This window comes from Aspergillus neoniger (genome assembly GCF_003184625.1).
Source record: "Aspergillus neoniger CBS 115656 unplaced genomic scaffold BO87scaffold_30, whole genome shotgun sequence".
Lineage (NCBI taxonomy): Eukaryota > Fungi > Ascomycota > Eurotiomycetes > Eurotiales > Aspergillaceae > Aspergillus > Aspergillus neoniger.
The window spans coordinates 162,516-185,987 of record NW_020291158.1 but is presented as its reverse complement, the minus strand read 5'-3'; the positions used below and the strand labels follow the sequence as shown (position 1 = coordinate 185,987).

General features: G+C 49.5%; 3 protein-coding genes across 3 annotated transcripts; 2 read left to right on the top strand and 1 right to left on the bottom strand.

Annotated features, from left to right (window-relative positions):
- Positions 1-5,089: 5,089 nt before the first annotated feature.
- On the top strand, positions 5,090-8,296 carry BO87DRAFT_315545 (Na+/H+ antiporter Nha1; the record flags this gene model as incomplete). Its single annotated transcript, XM_025619695.1, has 1 exon — positions 5,090-8,296. The coding sequence occupies one exon, from the start codon at positions 5,090-5,092 to the stop codon at positions 8,294-8,296; it is 3,207 nt and encodes a 1,068-aa protein (XP_025476716.1).
- A 3,604-nt stretch (positions 8,297-11,900) lies between these two features.
- BO87DRAFT_418304 (uncharacterized protein) lies at positions 11,901-15,241 on the bottom strand (the record flags this gene model as incomplete). The annotated part of the gene is made up of 4 exons (XM_025626877.1): positions 11,901-12,174; positions 12,213-12,995; positions 13,223-15,167; positions 15,206-15,241. The coding sequence occupies 4 exons, from the start codon at positions 15,239-15,241 to the stop codon at positions 12,116-12,118; spliced, it is 2,823 nt and encodes a 940-aa protein (XP_025476715.1). The 3' UTR covers positions 11,901-12,115.
- Positions 15,242-15,759: 518 nt separating this feature from the next.
- Positions 15,760-22,784, top strand: BO87DRAFT_418303 (uncharacterized protein; the record flags this gene model as incomplete). The annotated part of the gene is made up of 4 exons (XM_025626876.1): positions 15,760-15,892; positions 16,073-18,222; positions 18,370-19,590; positions 19,623-22,784. 4 exons carry the CDS (start codon positions 15,760-15,762, stop codon positions 22,782-22,784), a joined length of 6,666 nt encoding a protein of 2,221 aa, XP_025476714.1.
- Positions 22,785-23,472: the final 688 nt, after the last annotated feature.

The following is a 23,472-nucleotide window of genomic DNA, read 5'->3' as shown; positions in this document are numbered from 1 at the left end:
GTCAATGTGGGAATTACCGGCGGCAGTCTTTGCTCAGAATCTTGTCACGTTTATTTGCTTCTCACGCGCATAATGTGTCGCTTATTTCTCCCTCTGTTCCGCTGTGTTTGCTACGACGCTGTTCCATCTATGCTGCTGTGTTGTTTAGCCTGAAATCTGTTGTCTCCTTTTTTTATTCTTTGCCCGTGATGTGTTTGTTTCTCATGCTTCCAAGCGACTCATGTTCTCTCCGTGGTCGGCTGCAGATTGCAGGGATGATCTTTTGACACATGGTTGGGTTGCTTTTTGGGACTGACCTGCAGGAGAGAGTAACACACTTGCATGCAGAACCAAGTCAAATTAGGCATTCATCGTGGGTCCATCTTTCTGTCTGCCTCGTGCTGGTAATTTTTTCCTCCCCCAGGTGACTTGAGTTCAGGTGACTGGTGGATTATTCCGAGATTTTCCATGAGTAGTAAGGAGTAGCCCAGCAGATACTGGTGTTATATACACACATTCTGTGAATGCTGCGTAGCACTCGAAATCGAATTTATCCCAACCATCACCATAAAGCTTGACCTTCAACCACTCATCCACAAATATATCAATTGAGCTAGTATTAGTAGTTTACCAGTACTACTTACTAGTAGCTAGACAATGTAGTATTCGCGCGCTAGCCGGGTTAAATAAAAGCGAAGACATCATCATCGTCATCATCACCCACAGTACCCCTGACCCTCATTGGCTGATTCCAGAACTACACAGTACTTAGTTGCAGTCAGGAACTAAGTTGCTACATACATACATACGTATCAAATCTCGAGTCATTCAGTTCCTGCCTGTTCACGTGGAACTCGTTAGTATATTAATATGCAGGTTACGGCATATAATGAGTAGTTAGTTGATTGCTGAGCAGTACTAAATCTATTTACTAATGAGTAGTAGTAATAGGTCATGTCACTGACTCAAGCAAGATCTGTATTCTGCAGATGCAGTAGATAGATAGATCGATTCATCGGTGGATTTCATCATACTAGTACTTGTAGTTCAGGTTTGGGGGGTGGGGGTGGTGGTTGATGCCTGTATTTGATTTTTCTTTCAATTGAGTTTTGTGACTATTATGCTGTGAGCCTTGGAAGTATCATAGTGGTGGAAAGGTTTTGGAAAGGAGGTGGAGTGACCCTGATACTATTACAATAGTCGATAGGTTTGTGTTACCTTCCCAAGTATATTATTGAACTTCAATAGTAGTAGTGCTACTGAGGGGACTAGAGGAGGTAGTGTGGTGATATTGCTTTTTGTTATTATGCCTGATAAGTAATTATTGCTGGGTCTAATCAGTCACCGTGCTTTTGTTGATAGAATTTCTATATTAATACTAATTGCCTAATTGCATTTGCCATGGTATCCCGGTTGTGATATACTTAACTCGAAGTGAAATGGACATATTATCAAATGTTATGATATAGTCGTTTCTCTATTGTATTATGGTGATTGTTTGCAGATAAATTGAATGTGATAAGTCGGCTTATGTTCACTGGCTAGTTGGTATTACAGAATATACTACTACGGCATTGTAGTAGATGTAGTAAGTATATAGGACAGTGTTATATGAACGTATATTAAATGATAGACAACTAGATAGAGTTCGGAGCATCTCGATTATGCTTCAATGCTATCATCTTACTGTCATGTCCAGTTGACCACCTCCGCGGGGTTGCAATGGCACAGACTCGAGTCTCCAACTGGATTGTGGACATAATTGAGTTTGCCTCAAAGCTTATTTGGCATGAGGGTGGAAGACACTTGAGAATGCCTTCGTCGAGGTTGAGGCAACTACCTATCGAGTTGAGCGAGATAGATCTATTCATTCTGTCTTGTCTGTGCATTACTTTCAATGTTCCCCTGCAGCTAGAAGACAACCTATGAAGGCTTTCCTCCATGCAGCTCACTCAACGGCTAGAATTGGGTCTCCATGCCTGCCAAGGCAAACGGGCATTGGATTGGGCTCTGTTGTGAACTTTGTTCATGTTCACTCTTTGTATGTACGGGTTGAAGGTACGGTGCAGCATCACATACCTAGCATGCACACCTACCTTCCTCGTGCATCGTAGGCAATATTTAGCCGCCGTAATAGCATAGAGCAGGGTCAATTGTTTGCACAGCCTACTTGCCACTCATCATGCAAGTTGCAAGTGTTCGGTGCGCTAATTATAAGCGGACATTTTCAGTCTGTCACACTCACACATCACCTACCTAACCAGGAATATCTGCATGGGATATGGCTGCCGTTGTCTAGACCAGACACGTCAGGGTAGTGTAGGTTTTGTGGAGGTGAAATGGATACGCAGCATGTTGTTTGCGGGCTTTCAGTCTGTTTCGTGCTCCTGTAAGCATATCGAGGAGAGATTCTCATATGCAGTAGAAAGATAATGGATATTTTTGGATGTCTGTCACAGGTTTTCACCCGCCCAGTTCCGATCCTAGTCCACAAGAATAGACATTGGGATAAAATCTGTATAAGTTGGATGGTATGGCGAGCACCTCAAGTCAAATCTGATGGAGTTCCAGAGAAGAGCTTGAACGGTAGAGTCCACTATGAAGGCAACAGGAAGAGTAAGCGAAGGTGTACCTGTTCTAAGTATCTGGTGTACCTGACTCGCTGGATCTAGTCCACACTAGACCAAACCGGAACAGTCAATCAGAGTGCTTTTTCCTTGAGGAGGGTAATCGGAGAGCGCTGGACCTGGAATGGAGACGGAACTGGGTGGATTGAACTACCACTGACTTACCAGATTGGTAGTAAGCGGGAAGAGACCGTGGGCGAGGCAGCGTAAGTGGCGGGCGAGAGAAGAAGTTCAAGTGGGCAGGAGGCAGATGGACGGAGGGGCTGCTCCCCACTGTGGAGCTGACACTAACGGGTTAGTTGTGGCTCACCGCCAATAAAGACCGGCAGGAAAAGTCTCGGCAGCCTCGCAGGGCGAAGAGCGATAAGCCCCCCGGCTTGCCCGAGCGGGTAAGGTGGGCGATTGTTGGTGCAGTGGTGTAGCCCCGATCTCATGAGAAAGAAGAGGTTGTTGCTGCATGGGCATCATGGTAAATGATTGGTACCAGCTGGTGTGTATGTGTTGACTTATGATGAGGAGAATGTTTGGTGACAAGTGACTGGTGACACGGTCTCCCTACACACCTGTCATGGTCTGGAGCAGCAATGGAGATGAGATTTGACACGAGATCAAGCTTATCCTGCATCAATCCATCTGATACATGCCACACGTTTGGCTAGTTACAGTATCTAGGCCTTCCATCTATCGAGTTATCTATCTCCAGGTTACACGGGAAATCTCCCCAGCGGTAGGTCAGATCGGGGGAACTAGTCTGGGGCAAAAGAGACAGGTGGTACTGCTGCGGATTGATGTTCGGGAGAAGTAAGAAAAAAAAATCGGCTACTTATCTAGTACATCGTGACTACTGATGGATGGATGGAATCAGGTCCCGGAGGCACCGGGAGGGAGAAGAGAAAGCCGAGTTGAAGAGCGGGTTCAACTTCTACGCGAGGTCACCAAGTGGGATGGCCAACCAAGTACTCTTTGTCAATGCCAAGGGATACTCGGGAAATGAAGGAAGAGAAGGAGAGAGTAAGCTGAGGATGTGTAGAGTGCCGAGTACACAGCTGGGTAAGAAGAAAAAAGTGACTAGAAACGGGTGAGAAGAGGAAACGAAGCAATCTAAAAACGAGAGTCCCGCTCTGCCAAGCCTTAAAATTGTTCGTTCCGCGAACGACCATGGATCCTCCCTCTTACTCTCTCTCTCTCTCTCTCTCCTTCTCAGTCACTCCCTACTGACTAAACTAAACTTTAGTTTTACAGTGGCAGAGAAATAGGGAAAAAAGAGAGTTATTCGCACCATTCCCCGCCCAGTCTGATCCGTGCTTTCTGATTCCTTCGCCCCCCCCCCCGTCACCTTTTCCTGCGTAATCGCTTTCGTTTCGGGTGCTGGGCTGCATCCAGTCCCCCTCCCAAGTTCCCAACCTTCGCATCAAATCAAGCGTCACGATGCCGCTCGGGCACTGGGTCTCGGGCTTGGTTTTGGTCTTGGTATCCCTATCATCTTCATGAAGGAAATTTCCGGTCTTCTGGTCCCGGCCATTCGCCAGTCTTTGCCCAGACGCCCAGTCGTTCTTGGTTTTTTCTTGTCCCTCCACGCTTTTACTGCCTTGGTGTTTGTGCTGGGCTGAGCGAAACCTGGAGCTTCTCTTTCTTTTCCCCGTCTCTACTATTACTACTACTAACTAGTCTACTTCCCTACTACTTCTCTTCTCTCCCGCCCTTTCTTTTCTTGGGACGCATTTCCTCTTACCTACTTCCTACTTCCTACTTACTCCTCCCCTAACTCCCCGGTCTTTCCTCTTTTCCCTGACCGCATCCCTCTTAACTATTTACCTCTCTCTCTTTATTCTCCATCTTGAGCGGTTCCCTTTTCTGGCGGAGTCGGTCAGTATTATCGGAGATCTTCCGGATAAACCGTCCATTGCCTCTTCTGGTAAGCCCGGAACCTCTCTCTCTCTCACACTCACCCTCCCTCCCACTTCATAGTCTACTTTCCTTCTCGATGGTTACACGGACCAACTCTTTTTCCTTTTTTTCTCCTTCTGCTACCATCCCTTTTTCTTCCTTTTCCCCGGAACTTATCTCACGTCCAGCGCTCACCTAGGCATCTCATCTTCCCCCTTGCAGGACGCACCCGCGAACGCCCTTGGGAACGACCGCGCCGCCTCGCCCCCCTCCCTATCCTCCTCCGTCCTCGCCTATTCTCCGCGGCCTCCGTTGCCCTCTGCTCGGTCCGCGTTTCCTGATCCCTCCCCCGAGGTATGCGGGAACCCGGCGCGTTGGTTGATTACAGTTGAGGTGGATCTCCCTTGCTTGAATTGCGCATTGGTCCGATCGGTGGAGGTAATTCCGGGATTTACGGCGCCTGGTGCAAGGCTATATCGGGGTGAAGATCACGGGCTGCGCGGGGAGGAATTAAATCAAGCCATCCCGCAGCTCGAGCAAGCGCCCGCCGCACGACCTCTGTAGCTAGTTCGGTATCCCGTCCGCCCGTCGCAACCATGGCGTGGGACCATTTGGACATCGATAAGCCGCATTTGGCTTACATGATTCTAGGTGGCTTCACCAGTCTGTTCATGCTGTGCTCTTTGTTTGTCAAGGAGAAGCTGTACATCGGTGAAGCCACCGTGGCTACCCTTTGCGGTATCATTTTCGGGCCTCATGCGGCCAACCTGTTTAATCCCAACTCGTGGGGCAATGTCGACAAGATTACCCTCGAGTGCTCTCGCATCGTCCTGGTCGTCCAGTGTTTTGCCGTCGGCGTCGAATTGCCCAAGGCGTACATGGAACGTCACTGGAAATCGGTCTTTCTGCTGCTGGTGCCCGTCATGACCTGGGGCTGGCTGGTGACTAGTCTGTTCATCTGGTGGATGGTGCCTCCCCTCTCCTGGCTGGAGAGTCTCGTGTGCGCCGCGTGCGTCACCGCCACCGATCCCGTCTTGGCCTCGTCCGTCGTAGGTAAAGGTAAATTCGCGCGACGAGTTCCCAAGCACTTGAGAGACTTGTTGTCGGCCGAGTCGGGCTGCAACGATGGCATGGCCTTCCCCTTCATTTACCTGGGTTTCTACATCTGGCGCTACCGCCCTAATGCCGGGGAGGTGTCGCTCAACTGGTTCTGTGTGACCATCCTCTACGAGTGCGTGTTCGGCGCAATCTTTGGCTTCGTCATTGGCTACCTCGCGCGTCATTCCATCAAATTCGCCGAGCGCAAGGGCTTGATTGACCGTGAGAGTTTCCTGGTCTTCTACTTCGTGCTGGCCGTCTTCTGCGCCGGCTCAGGTAGTTTGCTGGGCATGGACGATCTCCTGATAGGTTTCTCGGCCGGTGTCGGCTTCAGTAACGACGGTTGGTTTACGGAGAAAACAGAAGAGTCGCACGTGTCCAACGTCATTGATCTCCTGCTCAACTTGGCCTACTTTGTCTACTTCGGAGCCATCATCCCCTGGGAGGACTACAACAATCCGGATATCGGGCTCGTGCCGTGGCGGCTCGTAGTCATCGCTCTCCTCGTCATTTTCTTCCGCCGCATCCCCATCATGTTGATGTTGAAACCGATCATCCCAGATGTGAAAACGTGGCGCGAGGCCCTCTTCGCCGGTCACTTCGGCCCCATTGGTGTCGGAGCCATCTTCGCTTGCATCCTGGCTCGGGCGGAGCTAGAATCGGACAGCACGGAGCCCTGGTCTGAGGCTGATTTGCCAGGTCCGGGAAGTTCTAATTACTATATCATACAGCTGATCTGGCCCGTCACCACCTTCATGGTCATCTCCTCGATCTTGGTCCATGGTTCATCCATTGCCGTGTTCACCCTCGGAAAGCGCATCAACACCTTGACCATCACGCTGTCTTACACCACCGCCAACGAGGAGGGTCCTTCTTGGATGAACCGCTTGCCCCGCGTGCAATCTCTTGCCAAAGGATCCATGTCGTTCCGGAAACCGGATGAGGACGAATCGTCGAATGAGCCGGAATATCCCCCGGGAACCCTGCCCCCCATTGGTGTACCAGGTAATTTCCTGCGTCGGGTTCGCGACGAAGATACGGAGTCGACGGGTGGTAAATCTGCGCGGAGGCGCCGCAGACGTCGCAGACGCACCGACGGCGCCGGTGGCCCGATCAGTCAGTCAGCTATCGCCCCTCAACGCCTGCTGGAGACGGAGTCGGATGAGCAAAAGGAAAAGAGTGATGAATCCAGTGAGCGCGACAAGATCGAACGCGAGGCGTCCCCGCCCTCCAAGGAAGGCGATAAGTTTGGACGCGAGCCTGCGCTCGAAGTGTATCTGGAAGGTCACAACATGGTCATGGAAGATGAAGAAGGCAACGTTCTCAAGGTTGAAAATATCAGTCATATGTCCACTGAGGAGCAACAGCGTCATATGGAAGAACAACGCCAGAAGTTGCAGCAACAATCGGACGAATACGCCAAATCCCGCAGCCAGCCTCATGGCAAGACTGAAGGAGAGGAGATTGAGCAGGCCGTTGGCGAAAAGACCGGGCACCCGCTGGACAAAGCTCGTAAGCGTTTCGGCCAGTGGATTGGACTTGGGAAGGGTCGTGCCGAAGACCAAGAGGTCAAGGAGGCCAGAAAGACTGAAGAAAAGAAGAAGGCTGAAGAAGCATCGAAGAAGCCTGCCAAGGCCAAAGGTCGCTCCGCTCACGCCTACCAGTTCGGCAACACCATCATTGTTGAGGACGAAGACGGAGAAGTCATCAAGAAGTATTCCATTCCTTCTGGGGATAAGCCTGAGACGGATGCCCCTGTTCGTCGCGGACTGACAAGGATGGGTACGTGGTTCGGTATGGAAGAGGAAGGCGAAACATCGCAGGCCGCCCGCAAGGCTGCGCAAGACGACTGGCTGGCGGATGATGGTCTGCGTTTCACCCTGGCTGATGACAATGATGTGGGCAAGAGAGGCGTCGAGCACAAGGGTCGCCGCATGACCAAACATGAATTTGCCCAACAGATTCGTAACCTTGGTCCCAAAGCACGTCGTGATGTGGTCGAAGAGACCGACGCCCCCGAGCGGGTCAAGAAGGCGGCTCGCCAGGAGGCTCAGAAGGCTGAATCGCAAGAGCGCCGCCGTTCAGACCCTGGAGTGGCCTCTCGGCCTACCCCTGCCCCTGCCCCTGCCCCCGTCGCCGAAGATGATGAAACCGGCACCGGAAGCGAATTCACGGACGGCGAATCGGACGTGGAAGTGCCCGGCGACATTGCCGCTTCGTTGGCACGGTTCACACGTGGCACAGCAGCCGAGGAACGTCGCAGTTCCCACCTCAGTCCTACATCCACGTCTCCGAGATCGCATCCCCGGTCACGACGGGATTCCGATGATGATGGCACGGAACGTATTCCGCCTGCTCAACTTCGCGAAGCGGCCGGACTCACTCGTCCTCCCCAGCAAGCGGATTTGGATGACACGGGTGAAACGCCAGCGGAACGCCGTCGTCGTCTGGCTGCGCTTGGTGAAATCAATGACTCGGAGGATTCCGACGATCCGGATGTTCTTTTAGAAGAAACGGACGATGAGGGCAACGATGCTGAGGCGAAGGTCTCCTTTGCCGACGGCACGAAGCCCCCAACTAGCAGACAACAATCGGGCGAGAACTCCAGTGAGGGACAAGAGAATAATTCCCCATACAACCGACACAGTCGCAGTCAAAGTCGACGGAGCATCTCCTGGGGCGGCGAGAAAGGCCGTGAAAATTGAGACAACCCCACGAAAAATGCAGCAAACATAGAGTGAGGGAGAAAGTGAACTTTGGGCAGTGAAGCTGAAAGGGGAATATTCTCTTGAAGGGGGTAATATAAGAGCCCAAGGAGAGGGGGCAATAGAAAAGGGGAGGGCGGTGAAACCAAAGCCACCTTGCGGTGTAGAAAGCTCTTCTTTTCTACTGAGCCAAGAATCAGCAGGTCCTTCCTAGAGCTCGGTTATGGGTTTGCTTGTTCTTGAGCATCTGGTGTTCGTTTTGCATGCATGGCTGGATGCGATCATGTATAGAGCGCGCTTTCACTTTTTTGTGTAACTACTTTACCCTTTTACTTGCATTTGTTTGTGACCCACTGCCTGCTGGTGCCCCGCGCTGTGCAACCCAGCCAGCTCAGCCCAGCTGCCTCTTTGCTGTGGTGTACTGTGGATCAGTACTATTGCTACTGTTATTGACTGATAGAATGATGGACGGGATGGACTTGCTGACCTGTGGTGCCTACGTTTAGCACCATGCTTTTGTAATCTTGTAATTAGGTACAAATAACATATCTATCTGCTACTTTCATTGCCCTCCTTTACGTGATCAATCCATATATGTGTCGGTTCGAGGCTTGCTCCTAATAAGTTATGGTACTAACTAATGAAAGCCTACTTATCTGAGCAATGGCCGAGTCCTGAACGGGTCAATACTAAGATTCAGTTATGTCCACAGTCACTGGCGGTACTGTCACCAGGGGGTTTTCCCACCCGGGAATATCTCTCAATAGAAGCAATATCATGCATCACCGTGGACAGCTGTTCCCACAATAGTACTAGCGGGACAATTCTAATAGAACCCGAACAGGGTCATCAGTCTGCCGGCGGGCTTCTTCCTCTTCACCTATGGCAAAGTCAGTATGATCTGAAGTAAGTAGTAATATCGATAGCCGAAATCAACAACACACTCACTTTCCATAAGGTGTAAATCAATAACGTGCCCTCTTTGTCATAATATGTCGTGACCCCACATATGGGAGAAGCCATCTTGTACTCGAGGAGAGGACCTTGTTCGACAGAATGGTCATGACAGAGTGCAATATCTTTGCTCTCTTCGCCTTCGGTATACAAGAACTTGTACAATCTCACGATCGTCTCAGTGGCAAAGATCATTGATCCTATGCTAGGAGAGTTGATTAAGATTTCATGATACTCCCCAAAGGCACGCCCGATAATTCCGCTCGAGAAACCGTTTTCCCACACTATCGAGGATGCCCTTGATGACTCTCTTGATTTTATTCTCCTCAACCCAGACACAAAGCCTGATGATTTCGTAGTCAGAATGATAATGAAACTCGGAAGGAGGATTGTAATTTTGCATCGTCATGTCGTATAAGTACGATGACAGTGGAGTGAGGCATGGGATTGAATTGAATTTGACGGTGGCGGGTCAGGAGAGGGAGCCAGGGGGAGAGGCGGGGGAGGGGTGTAGCTTATAAATGAGAGGGAATGATGTGTGATGACCAGATGTGGTGTGGTAATGCACGATCTTGCATACTGGGTGTAGGTTTATAATCGTCCCACGCTATGATATACTATATATTGTAGTAGTATTCTTAGTGTCATGTAGAGCTTGGAACATGGAGCGTGATAGTACAGGCTTTAGGTAAAGGAGGACAATTCTTTAGTATGGATATACTCTTGTAAACGGGGGGATATTGAATCCGTGACCACTAAATTTTATCTTTTCCTGAAGCTTTGCCCTCAACTCGACCCTGCTTCTCACGGTGTCTTTTTCTTAGTGCGCTCGAGGACAGCGAAGGGTGATCGGGATTTCCACTGGTATACTGAATGGGTTCGCCGGGGGTTTGATGACAGAGAGAACAGTGATTTCTCCAGTTTCTACGGTGATACATGGAACAGGGACATTCTCGGTGATGGTGGCATCCATGACATGGATAAATAGGAATAGTGTTGTGTAGGAAACAGAGATGATTGGGGCAACCTTCGAGATGGCTGCAGGGATCTTCGCGAACCTCGCGAAATCGGAGGCTACCTTGACAGGTCTGGCAGTATTTGTTGCTGTAGAGAGGGACAGTTTGCGTTATGGTGACAGAGATAACATGTGTCATCGGTGTTATGAGGACATGGATTTATGGGGCAATTGTCGAGCTTGCCACACACGCGGAAGGTCCTTTGTTCAGCCAACGAGGGAGCTCCACTGGGATAGAAATCTTTGGTGTAGGGCAGACCTCCCTTGGAAGGCGGACCTTTGTCGTAACCGAGACTTCTCGTGTAACTGGAAAGGTTGTTTGGGACTGGGATCGGAACCGGCACCTTTTTCCAAAATTTCAATATCAATCAACTTTCCTTCTCCATCAAGATATGTCTTGATCCCCGTAAAGGGAGGCTTCACCCGGCATTGGCAGAACCGGTCACTGTACCCTTTACAGTCTTTCGAATCGCGCAAGTCCGCTAGAAGCTCGCAGAAAGTCCTTGGGTTCTGGTCAAGGGTGTCGATGGTAATTTCATGGTAGTCTCCATAAGTACTTCCGATAACCCCGCTTGAGGATCCGTCCGCCCAAACTACCAGCACGCCCTTAATACCTGTCGTGGATTCCATATCAACCCAGCAACAGAGTCTATCAACGTCGTAAGAGTCATTAACATACTTCCCAGGTTCGCTTTGTCTTTTGGAAGGTGAAGAAGCTTGTGCCATTGTATTTTATTTTAGGACGATATCAGATTATCTGTCAATGATAAGAGTAGTAAATAAAAGGACAATAATCAAGTGTGGTAGAATAGGGGGAGGTAGCCTGGGGGAAGAGGCCGGGGGTGTGGTTACTAAATAGTGAGTTGAGTGGGTAATAGATAGTATGTGATGATCATAAATGTCAGCAGGAACACAGCACACAAAGAGATGGTCGACTCCTTGCTTGGCGATCCTGTAGGTAAAGAATGTGTGAAATTCTCCGTGGCTTGGTTCAGTGTGCTGTCCTACCTACCTCTGATGCGTTGACGATGAGGGTAAGTGAGGGGTGCGAAAATATTCAAGAATGTCCACGTAAGGTATGCAACTGCAGGTCTTTGGCTAGTACTAATAAGTTAGGCAGAAGGATGGTAGGTCAAGCCTTACTTGGATGGTGGAAACGGCTGAGGATAGGGTCGCTCTCAGCGTGGACGGGATGATGGAGTATGATTCGATGGGTATATGGTTTGGGGAAACTTGGATTTATGATTACTACTATGTCGTTAAAGTATCATACCAGAAGAAAAGAAGTACCCCGTTCCTGCAACTGGGGTGGAAAGATACTCTACCTGCACGATAATCCTAGTCATGTATTACTTCTATATATTAATTGTCGCATGTCATCCAGGGTGACCAGTATACAGAGGGGAAAATCACCCCCAACGTGACTACATCTGATAAACCACTTTTCTCTAGACCGGTGGTAGTTCAAGCAGGGGTAAACGCTGTTTCTCACAGGCCGGCATGGCTGGGTTGTGCCTGGTCTACGAGAAGCATCACCAATGTGGATGGTATATTATATGTACATTGAGAATTTTAATGCTCGAAACAAACGTCTCTCGAAAGCTCGCTCAAAAAATAAAAGTAAAAGTTGTAGAAATGACATCTCAGCTTCACTGGGAAGGTACGACTGTGGAGGTGAATTGACCAAGAGCCACCCTTGACTGAAAGATTCGTCCTTCAACCCCTTAATGCTCCATACCGACTCAAAGTCGGTGGAAGGTACCTTCCCTTCAAAGTGCCCATACTCTTTCCAAGTTCTTTGATTGTGAGTCAATTCAATGCTAGCCTCCCCAACACCTACTGTGACAGGATTAGAGGTCTCCTTCGGCTTCGGAAGCACCAGGAGTTCGAGAGTAGACAATTTTAAGCTCTGTCCTCGGGTCCAATATGGCAATCGTCTTGTCATACCTGGAAGGGCCATCCTACCTTCCCGGCCTAGCTGCCGCCATTGATCAGGGTACTCCGTCTTCAAATCAACGGCAAATGCAGATCCTTTCGCCTCACTAACCCATTGTTTTGCCGCGCTGGCAGCCGTCCCAGCAAACTGCTCTCCACCATCTACGGCGGTATAGTGGAGGTGAATGACAACGTCTGTGATTGTGTTATAGTCGAAATGCCGAAATTGCGAAGGAAATTCAAGACGCCAGTTTGAAATAGCCCCAGCCCCTTCGAAAGGTCCGTACCGTGATTGTCGGTCAAATTCGAGAGTGAAGACGCCGGTGTCATGTAAGCCGTTACTGACTGCTATAGCACTGATGGGGATACTGTCCCTGTGAAACACGTTCTGTTCGTTCTTCTCCTCGTAGAAGCCATTTGGGCTGCCAGTCGGCGAAACTCGATATTTGTGTTCTAACAAGCTCAAGGTGCAATTGAGCGACGTGTAAGCATTCAGAATACAGGGAATTGAAATCCCCACAGACGCAATTCTCCTGCAATAGTGGCCGGGAAAATCCATATCGAAGATGACCTCAGGTAGTTCGAAATCGGTTTTGCCCTGCTCGCGCAATTGGAGGAGGGCACATGGATTAAGCTGTCGAATTGAGATGTGTTTTACAATCTCAAAGTCATGACTACGGTTGCCCATATGTAACATCTCCATGCGTTTAAGGTCGAGATACAAGGATTCTCCGGCAAGCTGTCCGTCGGGAGATTGCTCCCAGTAATCGGTCAACCCTTTGAATGGCGGACCGTCTGGTGTCATACTAGCAGAAAATCGGAGCGAGTGTTCAAAATGGAGAGCACGTTGGGCAACATTGGCCATCTCAAGAGCAAGCTGATATGTTTCACGACATAGCATCGTCGTTGCATTATCAAGCCTGATCTATAATTGCTCTCCAGTGTACTTCGTGCGCAGCCATTGCTCCTCCGCAGCGGCATTTTCAAGTTCTTGCTGTGATGCCTTGATCGCCGCGTCACACATATCGCATCTAGCTTGTAGCTGCGATTTTCTTTGTCAAGCCGCATCAGCTCCCAGCCAATTTGATTGATAGCCTGTCGGCGCTCTTGAAAAGCACGGCTCAGCGCACCCTTTCGTGCGGCCTGCATGGCTTCCTCCTGCATGCGTTGGGCCGCGATGCTCAGACCAACCGTACGGATGTTGCATATTCGGGAGAAAAGACTTCCGCCTGTAGAACTGTCGACACCTGCACCCATCGGCTGCACCTTTGCCCCAAACTCCGGTATGGCGGCAAGAACTTCACCAAGTGCACTGACCACCCCCGCAGCTAGATAGAGATCGGATGCTTTTTCAGACTTATCTAATTCCTCTTTCTCGAATGGAGACATTGGGTTATCCCCTTTGATTGTATGGATCTCTGGAGGCACCTCTTTCCATGACTCACCGACCTTGGGAACTTTGACACCGCCTTTGTCGGCAGTGAGTTGAAGATAGTAATCCATGGCTTTTTCATGCTGAGTGCGTGATACACTGATAGCATCAAGGGCTTTGAGTGCCTTTTGCTTCTCGTGTTCCCTTACTTTATTGATCAGCGCAAGGACGGTACACTGATGACGAGATCGAAGAGCGACTAGGCTTTCGGCATCCTTTTTCTCTCTGATGTTAAGACGTTGCTGCTCAAGGCCTCGAAAATGGCTCACAATATCAAGGGCATGACGAATCAAATAATCGAATCGGTGGGTTGGCATCGGGCTCTCAATGCCGGACAGGAGGCCTGCAATTCCCCCAGCTGCTGGCCTAGCCTGAGCCAGCGCACCGGGATCAAGCGGAGGAGCAAAAAGTGCGAGTCTTTGCTTACGACCATTGATGTCAAGCCCATTTTTAATTTTGTAGAGTCGATCTTCTATAAGTTGGTGCAGTGAAGCACGCAATGTATCCTTAGCCTTGTGGAACCCGCCATCCTCAAGTAACCATGATGATGCCTTTTTACGTTCTTCTTCAACTTTGCTGTAGGTTAGTATGGGTTTGGTGTTATGTGCTCTTGGAGACGTTTGAACTTCGAGTACACCCGAGAGTGTGCTGAACGCTTCTGATGCTTCAATATACCTCTCAAGGGCTAGGGGAATGCTTTCGAGCGTATCGTGGCGAAAATGCTGATCACCGAGGCCCACCAGAATCTCGATATACTTCAAGGCAATGCGCTTCACATATGCTACCGGATTTTTGCGAGCGGAGGCATGTATGTTTGCACTTGGAGGTACTGTGGCGTCAGCGCTCTCAAGCATTTCTTTCTTCTGGAACAGTGGGAAGGTCCAGCGTTCATTCTCTGTACGGCTGTAATCGTACATGGACTTCGCCACTTTCAAAGCAAGCTCCAACCGGTGAGTCGCAAGAAGGCGCTCCATGAGAAGCGATGGAAGGTGTACCCCAAGCTCCCAGGAGTATATGGCCAGTGGGGTAGCCGTTTCGCTGGCTTTGAGATAGTCTGCGTCGCAACCAAAGCTTTCACCATGTTTTTCTGAAGAGAGGCCTCGCAAATATCGAAATATAGGTTCGATGCCTTCGGAATCGCTCATTGTTTCTATGATTTCAGGAAATATCTCATTCCTGACCCGCTGCGATTTGGAGACTGGGCCCTTCCTAATCCCCTCCTTTGGAGGCATCCCAATGTATTGTATATGCTCCCTACGATCATGGACCTCGCAAATGAGGACAGTAGGCGTATAATGATTGATGTCGTCAAGGGACATGACCCATTCCACCTTTTCCTCCATTTTTGAGTGGGAGAAATCCGGCTGAACGTATACGGGGAAAGTCAATGTTGGCTTGTTAAGCTTCGCACCATTATGAGCGAGCACTTTTCCCCGGAACTCGGATACTTGGTGGGACTTTTTGCCGTAGACTTTTCCAAACTCCGTGAGGGTGGTTGGTAGGTTACCAACAGATGCGGGTTCCCGCAGCATCAGCTTGTGACGATCAGTACGTAATCTGCAATAGGTTTTACCTTAAGCTGGCGCCCAGTTTTAAATGCTCCGGGCATTTTTTGGACCCACTCGACTGCAACAACAAGCCTCGGTGTGGTACCTTCCTCCTCAACGAGACGCGGCCAACATTTGAGATTAGCGATATTGACATGTTTACATTCCGCAGTCCCATTTGTACATGTGCCATCGTCCAGAGATCGAAGGGTGTTTGCAGCCAACCCCGACATATCATGGGTGTCATTCACAAGCCGATCATCATGCTTTGATATTGGCAGGTGAACTGAAGCCTGTAAGACGTTCTTCGGGGACCATTTTCCATTCTGTAGCTCGCTGTACCCCAGACGTATGTCCCACTCAAAATGATCCTCTGGCATAACAGGTTTCTCTTTGGCATACTGCTCAAGCGTTTTATCCGGAGGGGACGGTACTTTGCTTTGGCGAAGAGTAATCTGAGGAATAAAGACCAAGAGCCTATTACGATGTGTAACTGGGATGATGTATGACCCTGGGTGCGGTAACTTCGCGCCATCGGCGTCGGTTTCGAGAACAGGAACCTCAATAGGAAATATGGACCATGGTGACCATGAAGGAACGTAGTAGTCCTTTCCGTCTAAAACGTTCATATCCGCATTGCGATAGTAGAAGGTCGGTGGTGATTTGCGAGTGCGACCAAACAAATGGAATCGCTTGTGTGCTTCATCCCACAGGTAAGCCTCCAGTTGAAGGTCCAGCACCTCCTCAGCTTGATGGATATAATCTCGAATTATTCTTTCAATGATCTTCTCGTCGAGTTTCGATTGCATCATCATAGATTCCGCGGCCTTGAACTGAAACGATTTGCTGTCCCGCAGATAGTTGGGGAAATCATATAGTCTACACATACAAAGGAGAAGATCCCTCGGGGCTTTCTCAGACTTCTTACGAATCCCATAGGACTAGCGCGGAACGTTCAACCCAGCGTTACCTCAAGTCCATCCGATATGGCAACGGAACCCCGACTCGTGACATCAATTGGGAAATCATTTCGCCATTACCGAGAGACCTACCATGGTGCTTCGAAGTCATCTTTGACTACGGTGAACATGACGAAGAGAAGCCAACAACAGATGCCAAGTGCAACTGGCATGTGCGTGAAGATCCATTTTCAGTATACAAGAGTTGTTTCGAAATCCGGACATATCGCCGCTGCAACCGAGTTCTGATGTTTCATCACTTCCCCGAGGAGTTAAAACGGCAGGACTGTCTAGTCTATTCTACTTGCTTCCAATATCATACAGATCCAGATTCCGGATCGGCATTTCTCGATTCGTGCACTCAGAACGGCTACAGTCCTATCGGAGAAGATGAGTACCAGACATCAAGTCTACCGGCATTCAGATTCGAGTATCAGAAGACTCCGCCACCCTGTAAATTAGAAACGAGAGAGCTCGCTGCGTGGATACCGGAGTTCAAAAACAGTGCAACGCAATGGATTGACCTGAATGGTGAAGGGGCCCCAGGTGTGCTGGCGGAACTGCCGGGGGCTTGGTACTATCGACGCAATCTCACAAGTGACCTTGGAACTCAGCTTGGAGACCCACAGCTGGTGGATACAATCCCTAGTATGCTCAACGATCACATGTGGGAGTTTGAAGATATTGCAGGGGATGGCTTGCCGAGTGTTGTCATTGAAGCACCGGACATGAAGATGCACGGGTTCTACGGACGGGAAAGTAAAGGAGGCTGGAACCCTTTCACCCCGTTCGAGTCCAATCCGATACTGTTTTCTGCTGGTAGGCACAATGTTAGAAGAGTCGATTTGACCGGTGATGGACGTGCCGACTTGTTGCAAATGGTCAATGATATGAATGAAGAGTTTGCATGGTGTAAGTCTCTTGGAACCGGCGGTTATGGACCAGCCCGGAGTACAGCCGGGGCACCCAAATTGTTCTTAGGGGACCCAAACTCAGCAATCTTGCTCTGTGATATGAGCGGCGATGGTCTAGCTGACATTGTGCATTTTGGTAACGGCAATATCTGCTACTGGCCAAACATGGGTTATGGCACATTTGGGGCACAGGTGGTGATGGGAAATGCTCCAGCGATGGCCAGTCCGAGTGAATTCTCATCATTGCGTATCCGCACAGCGGATCTTACTGGCTCTGGCACCACTGATTTGATTTACCTTCTACCTGACGGTGGGGCCATGGTATACTATAACCAGGTGGGAAACCGGTGGAGCGAAGGCTGTCTGCTGCCATTCATCCCGGCTTTAGATCATACCTCTTCTGTCGATGTTCTAGACATCACTGGGAGAGGTACGCCATGTTTATGCTGGGCCTCGAATCTCCATGGTAACGCTAGTAATGGGGGCCTGGGCACTATTCGCTACATTGATCTGACCGGAGGGCAACGGCCTGGGCTACTCTCCAGATCTCTCAATGGGATCGGAGGAGAAACTACGCTTGAATACCGATCATCATCTATGTTCTACCGGGAGGATGAACGTAACGGGCGGCCGTGGACGACAAAAATGCCATTCCCTATTCAGTGCGCTTCACGAATCGAGGTTGTCGATCATATTGCGCAAACAAGTCATATCAAGCGTTACGACTACCATAACGGCTACTACGACCCCATAGATCGTCAATTCCGGGGTTTTCAAATGGTTGAAACTTGGGACGCAGAGGAATATGAGGCAAAGACAGCATCCAGCTTTCAGCGACCACCTGTGCTCAGCCGTTCGTGGTATTATCTTGGCCATGAAGAGGTTGATAGTGATGAAGCCCTTCCTTGGAGATTTTTAGTTTGTCACCCACAGCATGCGGATATCTCGAGTGCAAAAATTCCCTCTAACATTACACCCCAAGAGAGACACGAAGCCTATCGAGCTCTGGCTGGAAGGCCACGGCGACAGGAACTTTTCAGCTCTGATGCAAGTGATGGACGGACTGCACTTCCTTATATGATAACTCAGCAAAGATATGAGGTTGTACTGGAGCAGAAGATTGTCGATAAGCAGCGACACGCAGTCTATAGAGTTAACGACCTTGAGGAAGTGAGTACATGCTACGAAAGGGGGACTAACGAGGGGTCAAATCCACTGAGACTTGACCCTTGTCAGGCTCGCGTGCAGCATCATTTAACGCTGAAAACAGACTTTTGGGGAAACAAACTTTTGGAGGCGACAATCTGATATGGCAAGCTAGAGAGCCAACTTCTTGACTACGACGACCAGCGACGACAGACAGAAACTGTCATCGAGTATACTGAGACAACTTGCACCAATGCAGTGAAGGCTGAAAACTACTTCCACACTCCGCTTGTGGCTGGGGTTCGGCGTTATCGAGTGTTTCCCGTGTCGCCGCCAGGCGGCTTGACTCGTTACTCCTGGGATGAGCTGGCGGCGGACGATTTCAAGATCTTAAAACAAGCAACCGAGGTCCCGGCCCACCAGGGCCTTCCAGATGTATTTGCTCAAGAAAACCCAAAGAGTTGCAAAACTCTCTTGACTGCAGAACAAGTCCTTTACACGGACGATATGCGCAATCCTCTAGATTTCGCAGTTCTCATGCCTTTTTCGAACGTATACCAGACATACAAGCTCGTATTTACTTCGGAATTTCTCGCCAAAGCATATTCTGACATACCGACCAACCTTGAGGCTGCACAGCTACAAGCAGGTGGCTATGTAGAGCGCCCGGCGTCAAGTGGCCAATGGTGGTTACCATCCTCGCGTGCGCTTCTTGAAGATCCCCTTTCAGATGATTGGCTGGCAGCAGCGCGCTCGCATTTCTATATTCCCAATGGTCACATTGACCCGTTTGGCAATGTCTCCAGAGAATATTATGATCGTCACTGCCTGCTGACGACGAGCTCTAGCGACGCTTCTCTCAATACTACCGTGTACCAGCAGGATTATGCGAGACTACAACCCACTCTTATCACCGATGCGAACATGAACCAAATACAGATGGCTTTGGATTCACTGGGGCTTCCCATCGGAATCGCTACGAGGGGTAAATCTGACGACTTTGTTGGCGACAATGTGGACGATGTGCCGTTGAAACTAGATGACAAGGACCTAAAGAATTTCCTCTTGAATCCTACTGAAAAGGCCGCTCAGCTTCTGGGAAAGGCGACAAGTCGTACGATCTACGATTTTCATCGTTATGAGAAGACGACTGGTTCATCGCACCAGCCCGACCACTTAACTCCCCCATTCATGGCCCAACTGGTTCGCCACAATCACTGTGCGTTGAATGAACATGGTCTCAACCAGACACAAATCTCAATTCATATCACCTATATCAACGGCACTGGCCAAAGCATCCAGGAGGCCACCTTCACCTGTAAAGAGAATCCAAGTGGCTCACCAACCTGGAACATTACTGGATGGGTCCGACACGACAACAAGGGTGACACGGTCAAACAGTTCCAGTCCTTCGAGACTGATAGCCATCATTTTCAAGCGCCAACGGAAACCTGACCCTGCCAGCGACCACATTCGTTCGAGATCCACTCGGTCGTGTTGTCGGAGTTCTGAATGCCGATCATACCTGGACCAAAACTCGTTTTACGCCATGGATGGAGTCATCCTTTGATGCGGGAGACACAATCTTAATTGATCCAACCAGTGACGTGGACGTTGGCAGCTACTTCCGACAATTGAAATTGGCCCCTGGCTTTACTAGTTGGTATCACCAGCGGACAGACAATGCTTCTCATCAATACAACAAATACGATGAGAAAGCCGCGCAGCAGTCCAAAATATACCATGATACGCCCGTAACCACACACCTAGACGTATTTGGTCACCCCATCATTCAGGGAACTAGTAATGGCATGGTGAAACGTGAGACCAAAACAAAATTTGATATCCGAGGCAACCTGGAAAGGACCTTGGATACTCTCGAGAGAACCGTTGAGATTAGCCTGAGTGATCTGCTGGGACGACCTGTTCGCACGTGCAATATGGACAAAGGAAAGCGGTGGCTCTTACTAGACTGCCAAAATACTCCACTCTTGTCTTGGTCAGATCGAGGCATTCGGCAGCGCGTGGAGTATGACAAGCTACGGCGGCCAACCAATACTTGGGTCCAATATGGAGCCGCGGAAAAAGAGGTTCTGACAGTGCAAAGGATCTATGGCGAAGCAAATGCGAATGCAGTCTCGCTCAACCTCAAAGGCCAGTTGTGGCAGTGTTACGACCAATCCGGGCTTCACACCAACCATCGGTTTGACTTCAAGGGAAATTGTATCGAGTCCAGCATCCGGTATGCAGACGAGTACAAGAAATTGATAGATTGGTCCGAAGCCCAGGAGGTTACCCTCGAAGAGGACGAATACAAAAGCACAATTACGTTCAATGCGCTTGACCAGCCATTAGACACAGTGGCAGATGGGGTAGGTCGCGTACAACGAGAGTATGATGCGGCTGGCCGATTACGGGCACTTCGATCCTACGATCGTAACAGCCACTCGGTGACATCTTCAGCGGAAGGTATTATGTATGAGCCCGATGGCCAACTGAAGTGCGTCACCTTTGGAAAGGGGTCAAGGACCACCCACACCTATGATCGAAAGAGCCGTCGCCTTATTGCCACTTGTAGCGTACGACTCAAAGACAAAAAGGTGTTGCAGAACCTCGTCCACACCCATGACTGTATGGGGAATATTGTACGTACCCAGGATAGCACACAACAAGTTGTCTTCTTCCAAAATAAGGTGGTGTCGCCTGAACGACAGTTCGAGTACGACTTACTCGGTCAGATCGTCAGAGCCACGGGCCGCGAACAAGTCAATGCTGCACACGGTGGAGGCAGAGCACTCAAACCGTATGATTTCAATTCCGGAACACGCAATAGCGGGTTGGGCGACGGCAGGCGAATGATACGCTATGAGGAGAGCTATACCTACGATAATGCCGGAAACCTACTTCTGCTACAGCACACACCCGCTAACCCTTACTCCGGCTGGACGAGAGAGTATAAATACAATGAGGAAAGCCGTGTTTGCGACGCTCAATTGAGCAACAGACTGTCAAGCACATCGTCTGCTGGTAGACAACAGGACTACGAATACGACGATGATGCTGGACGACACGGATGCATGACTGAAATGCCCGGCTATTCATCGCTCAGATGGGACTACACAGACAAATTGCAATCACTCTCAATGCAACGGGTATCTGTTTTGGCAGCACCAGAGACTACCTGGTACGTTTACGATGCCAATGGCACGAGAGTGCGAAAGATCACAGAACGCAGTGCCGACCCCGCTGGCAAAACAACACCAACCAAAAGCAAAGAGACCAAGTATCTGCCCCTCTTCGAACTTTTTGTGGCATATCAAGGCGATGGCTGCAGTAGACGTCGCGAAATAACTACCCTAAATGTGGGTGATGCTGCCCTGGGGACAGCTCCAATCGCCACGCTCGAGAAGGGCCACAGCTCGGACCTGCTCGTCCAGTATCAGCTAAGCCCGCATCTAGGGTTGGATAACAATGCAGCGCCCATTTTCTACGAGGAGTATTCTCCCTTTGGTACCAGCACCTACCAGTATCGGCATAAAGGGGTTTCTCGCAATTATCGCTTCGCCGGCTACTACCGGGATAAGGAAAGTGGCCTATACCATTGTGGGGAGCGATACTATGCGCCGTGGCTTGGCCGCTGGACATCGCCAGATCCACTGGGGACTGTGGACGGTCTAAATCTTTACATCTACGCAGGAAATGACCCAGTGAATTTTGATGACCATCGAGGGACTGCGAAACAAGGCAGAAATAGGCAGGGTCAGCCTAGACAAAATCATGAGCCAAGTACCAGCCAAGGCCAGCCACACAGACCGGTTCAACAACATCGCCATTCAAACGATAACAGCGACCGAGCCGGTCCCTCTGGGAGCCACACGATATATTTTAGACCATGTATAGGACATAACCAACAAGGCGGTAGAGCTGTTGCTCGCGCTGGCAATCCAGGGCATTTACAAGAGGCCGTTCCGTGCCGCACGTTTCAGCTGGAGCTTTGCGATATCAGATGGTCCCAGAAGAATGTTGCGCAAGAAGTTCATGTTGTCCCGAATGATAAGAAGGGTATACTCCGTGAGGCTGCGAAGGTGAAACGCCAATTCAAACAGGCTAAAGCAGCCGGATTGTCAGAGGAAGGCGCTGCCCAGAGAGCTCTCGAATACTTCCATCGCCGGTATGACCACATGCATGTCACTCCAGTGCCTGTTGAACTGTCTGCGGCTGAAAAGGAAGGAATGTCTGAAGTAGACAGGGCGAGAACATGGTGGGCACTTCCTTATTTCACACTTGACAATCGACGTCTGACAGTTCTGAAAAATGCCGGACTACCCCCAAATACACTGATCGAAGTGCATCGAGCTAGCATGGAGGAAAGTATAGGAAGTTGGGGTGGGATCAGATTCCGGAACCTCCTGGAAAATATCGAACCGCTCGGCACTAGTCCTTACCTAAATCGAATAGAGCTGGAAATAATAGAAGCTCACGACCGAGGGGTGGCTTTCCCTGCAAACCTTACTGGAAAATTCACCACGGAAACTTGGGGCAGGACTATTACCATCAGGCGGAAAAAACGGGAGAGTCAATCCTGAGTATGGGCATGCTCTGTTTACAATCAAATTCATTACACATCTTTCCTAACTTGCGGCGATAAATCTTTCTACTACTCCAAACCTAGGATGAATTTATCCAAGCTTCCATTTCACGAGACTGCTATTTACCAGTGTCACCTGCTATCTTCTCAGACAAATTACCTTGTGACAGCCACGGGCCTTCTTACTAGTCATGCTGCAAAGATTACAAACTGAAGGTCTAACTTGATGTTTCCCGTATTCTCGAAGAAGGCCCAATCGTCAGTGATGATGATACGTATCGAACTGATCTGCTGACGCATAACCTGACCATAGCTTATCATAGTATCCTGATTATGTACATTCACATACCTACATACCGTATCATCAATTCGGGCTCAAAGGCTGCGTACGTAGAAATTTCCGGTTGCTGGTTTTGAAGGGGTCTTCCTGTGGTAGAATGAGTACAATATACTGTGTCACTAGTCCCGCTATCAGCTTCATCTTTTCTAGTGCAGAGTTTACATGCTAGGTTCATAGAATCAATAGATCCAGTAAAGTTTATTTTCACCATATACTTCGATACTACCTGCTATTACAGGTAATGATAGTATCTACTACTACTACTACTACTACTACTACTACTACTACTACTACTACTACTACTACTACTACTACTACTACTACTACTACTACTACTACTACTACT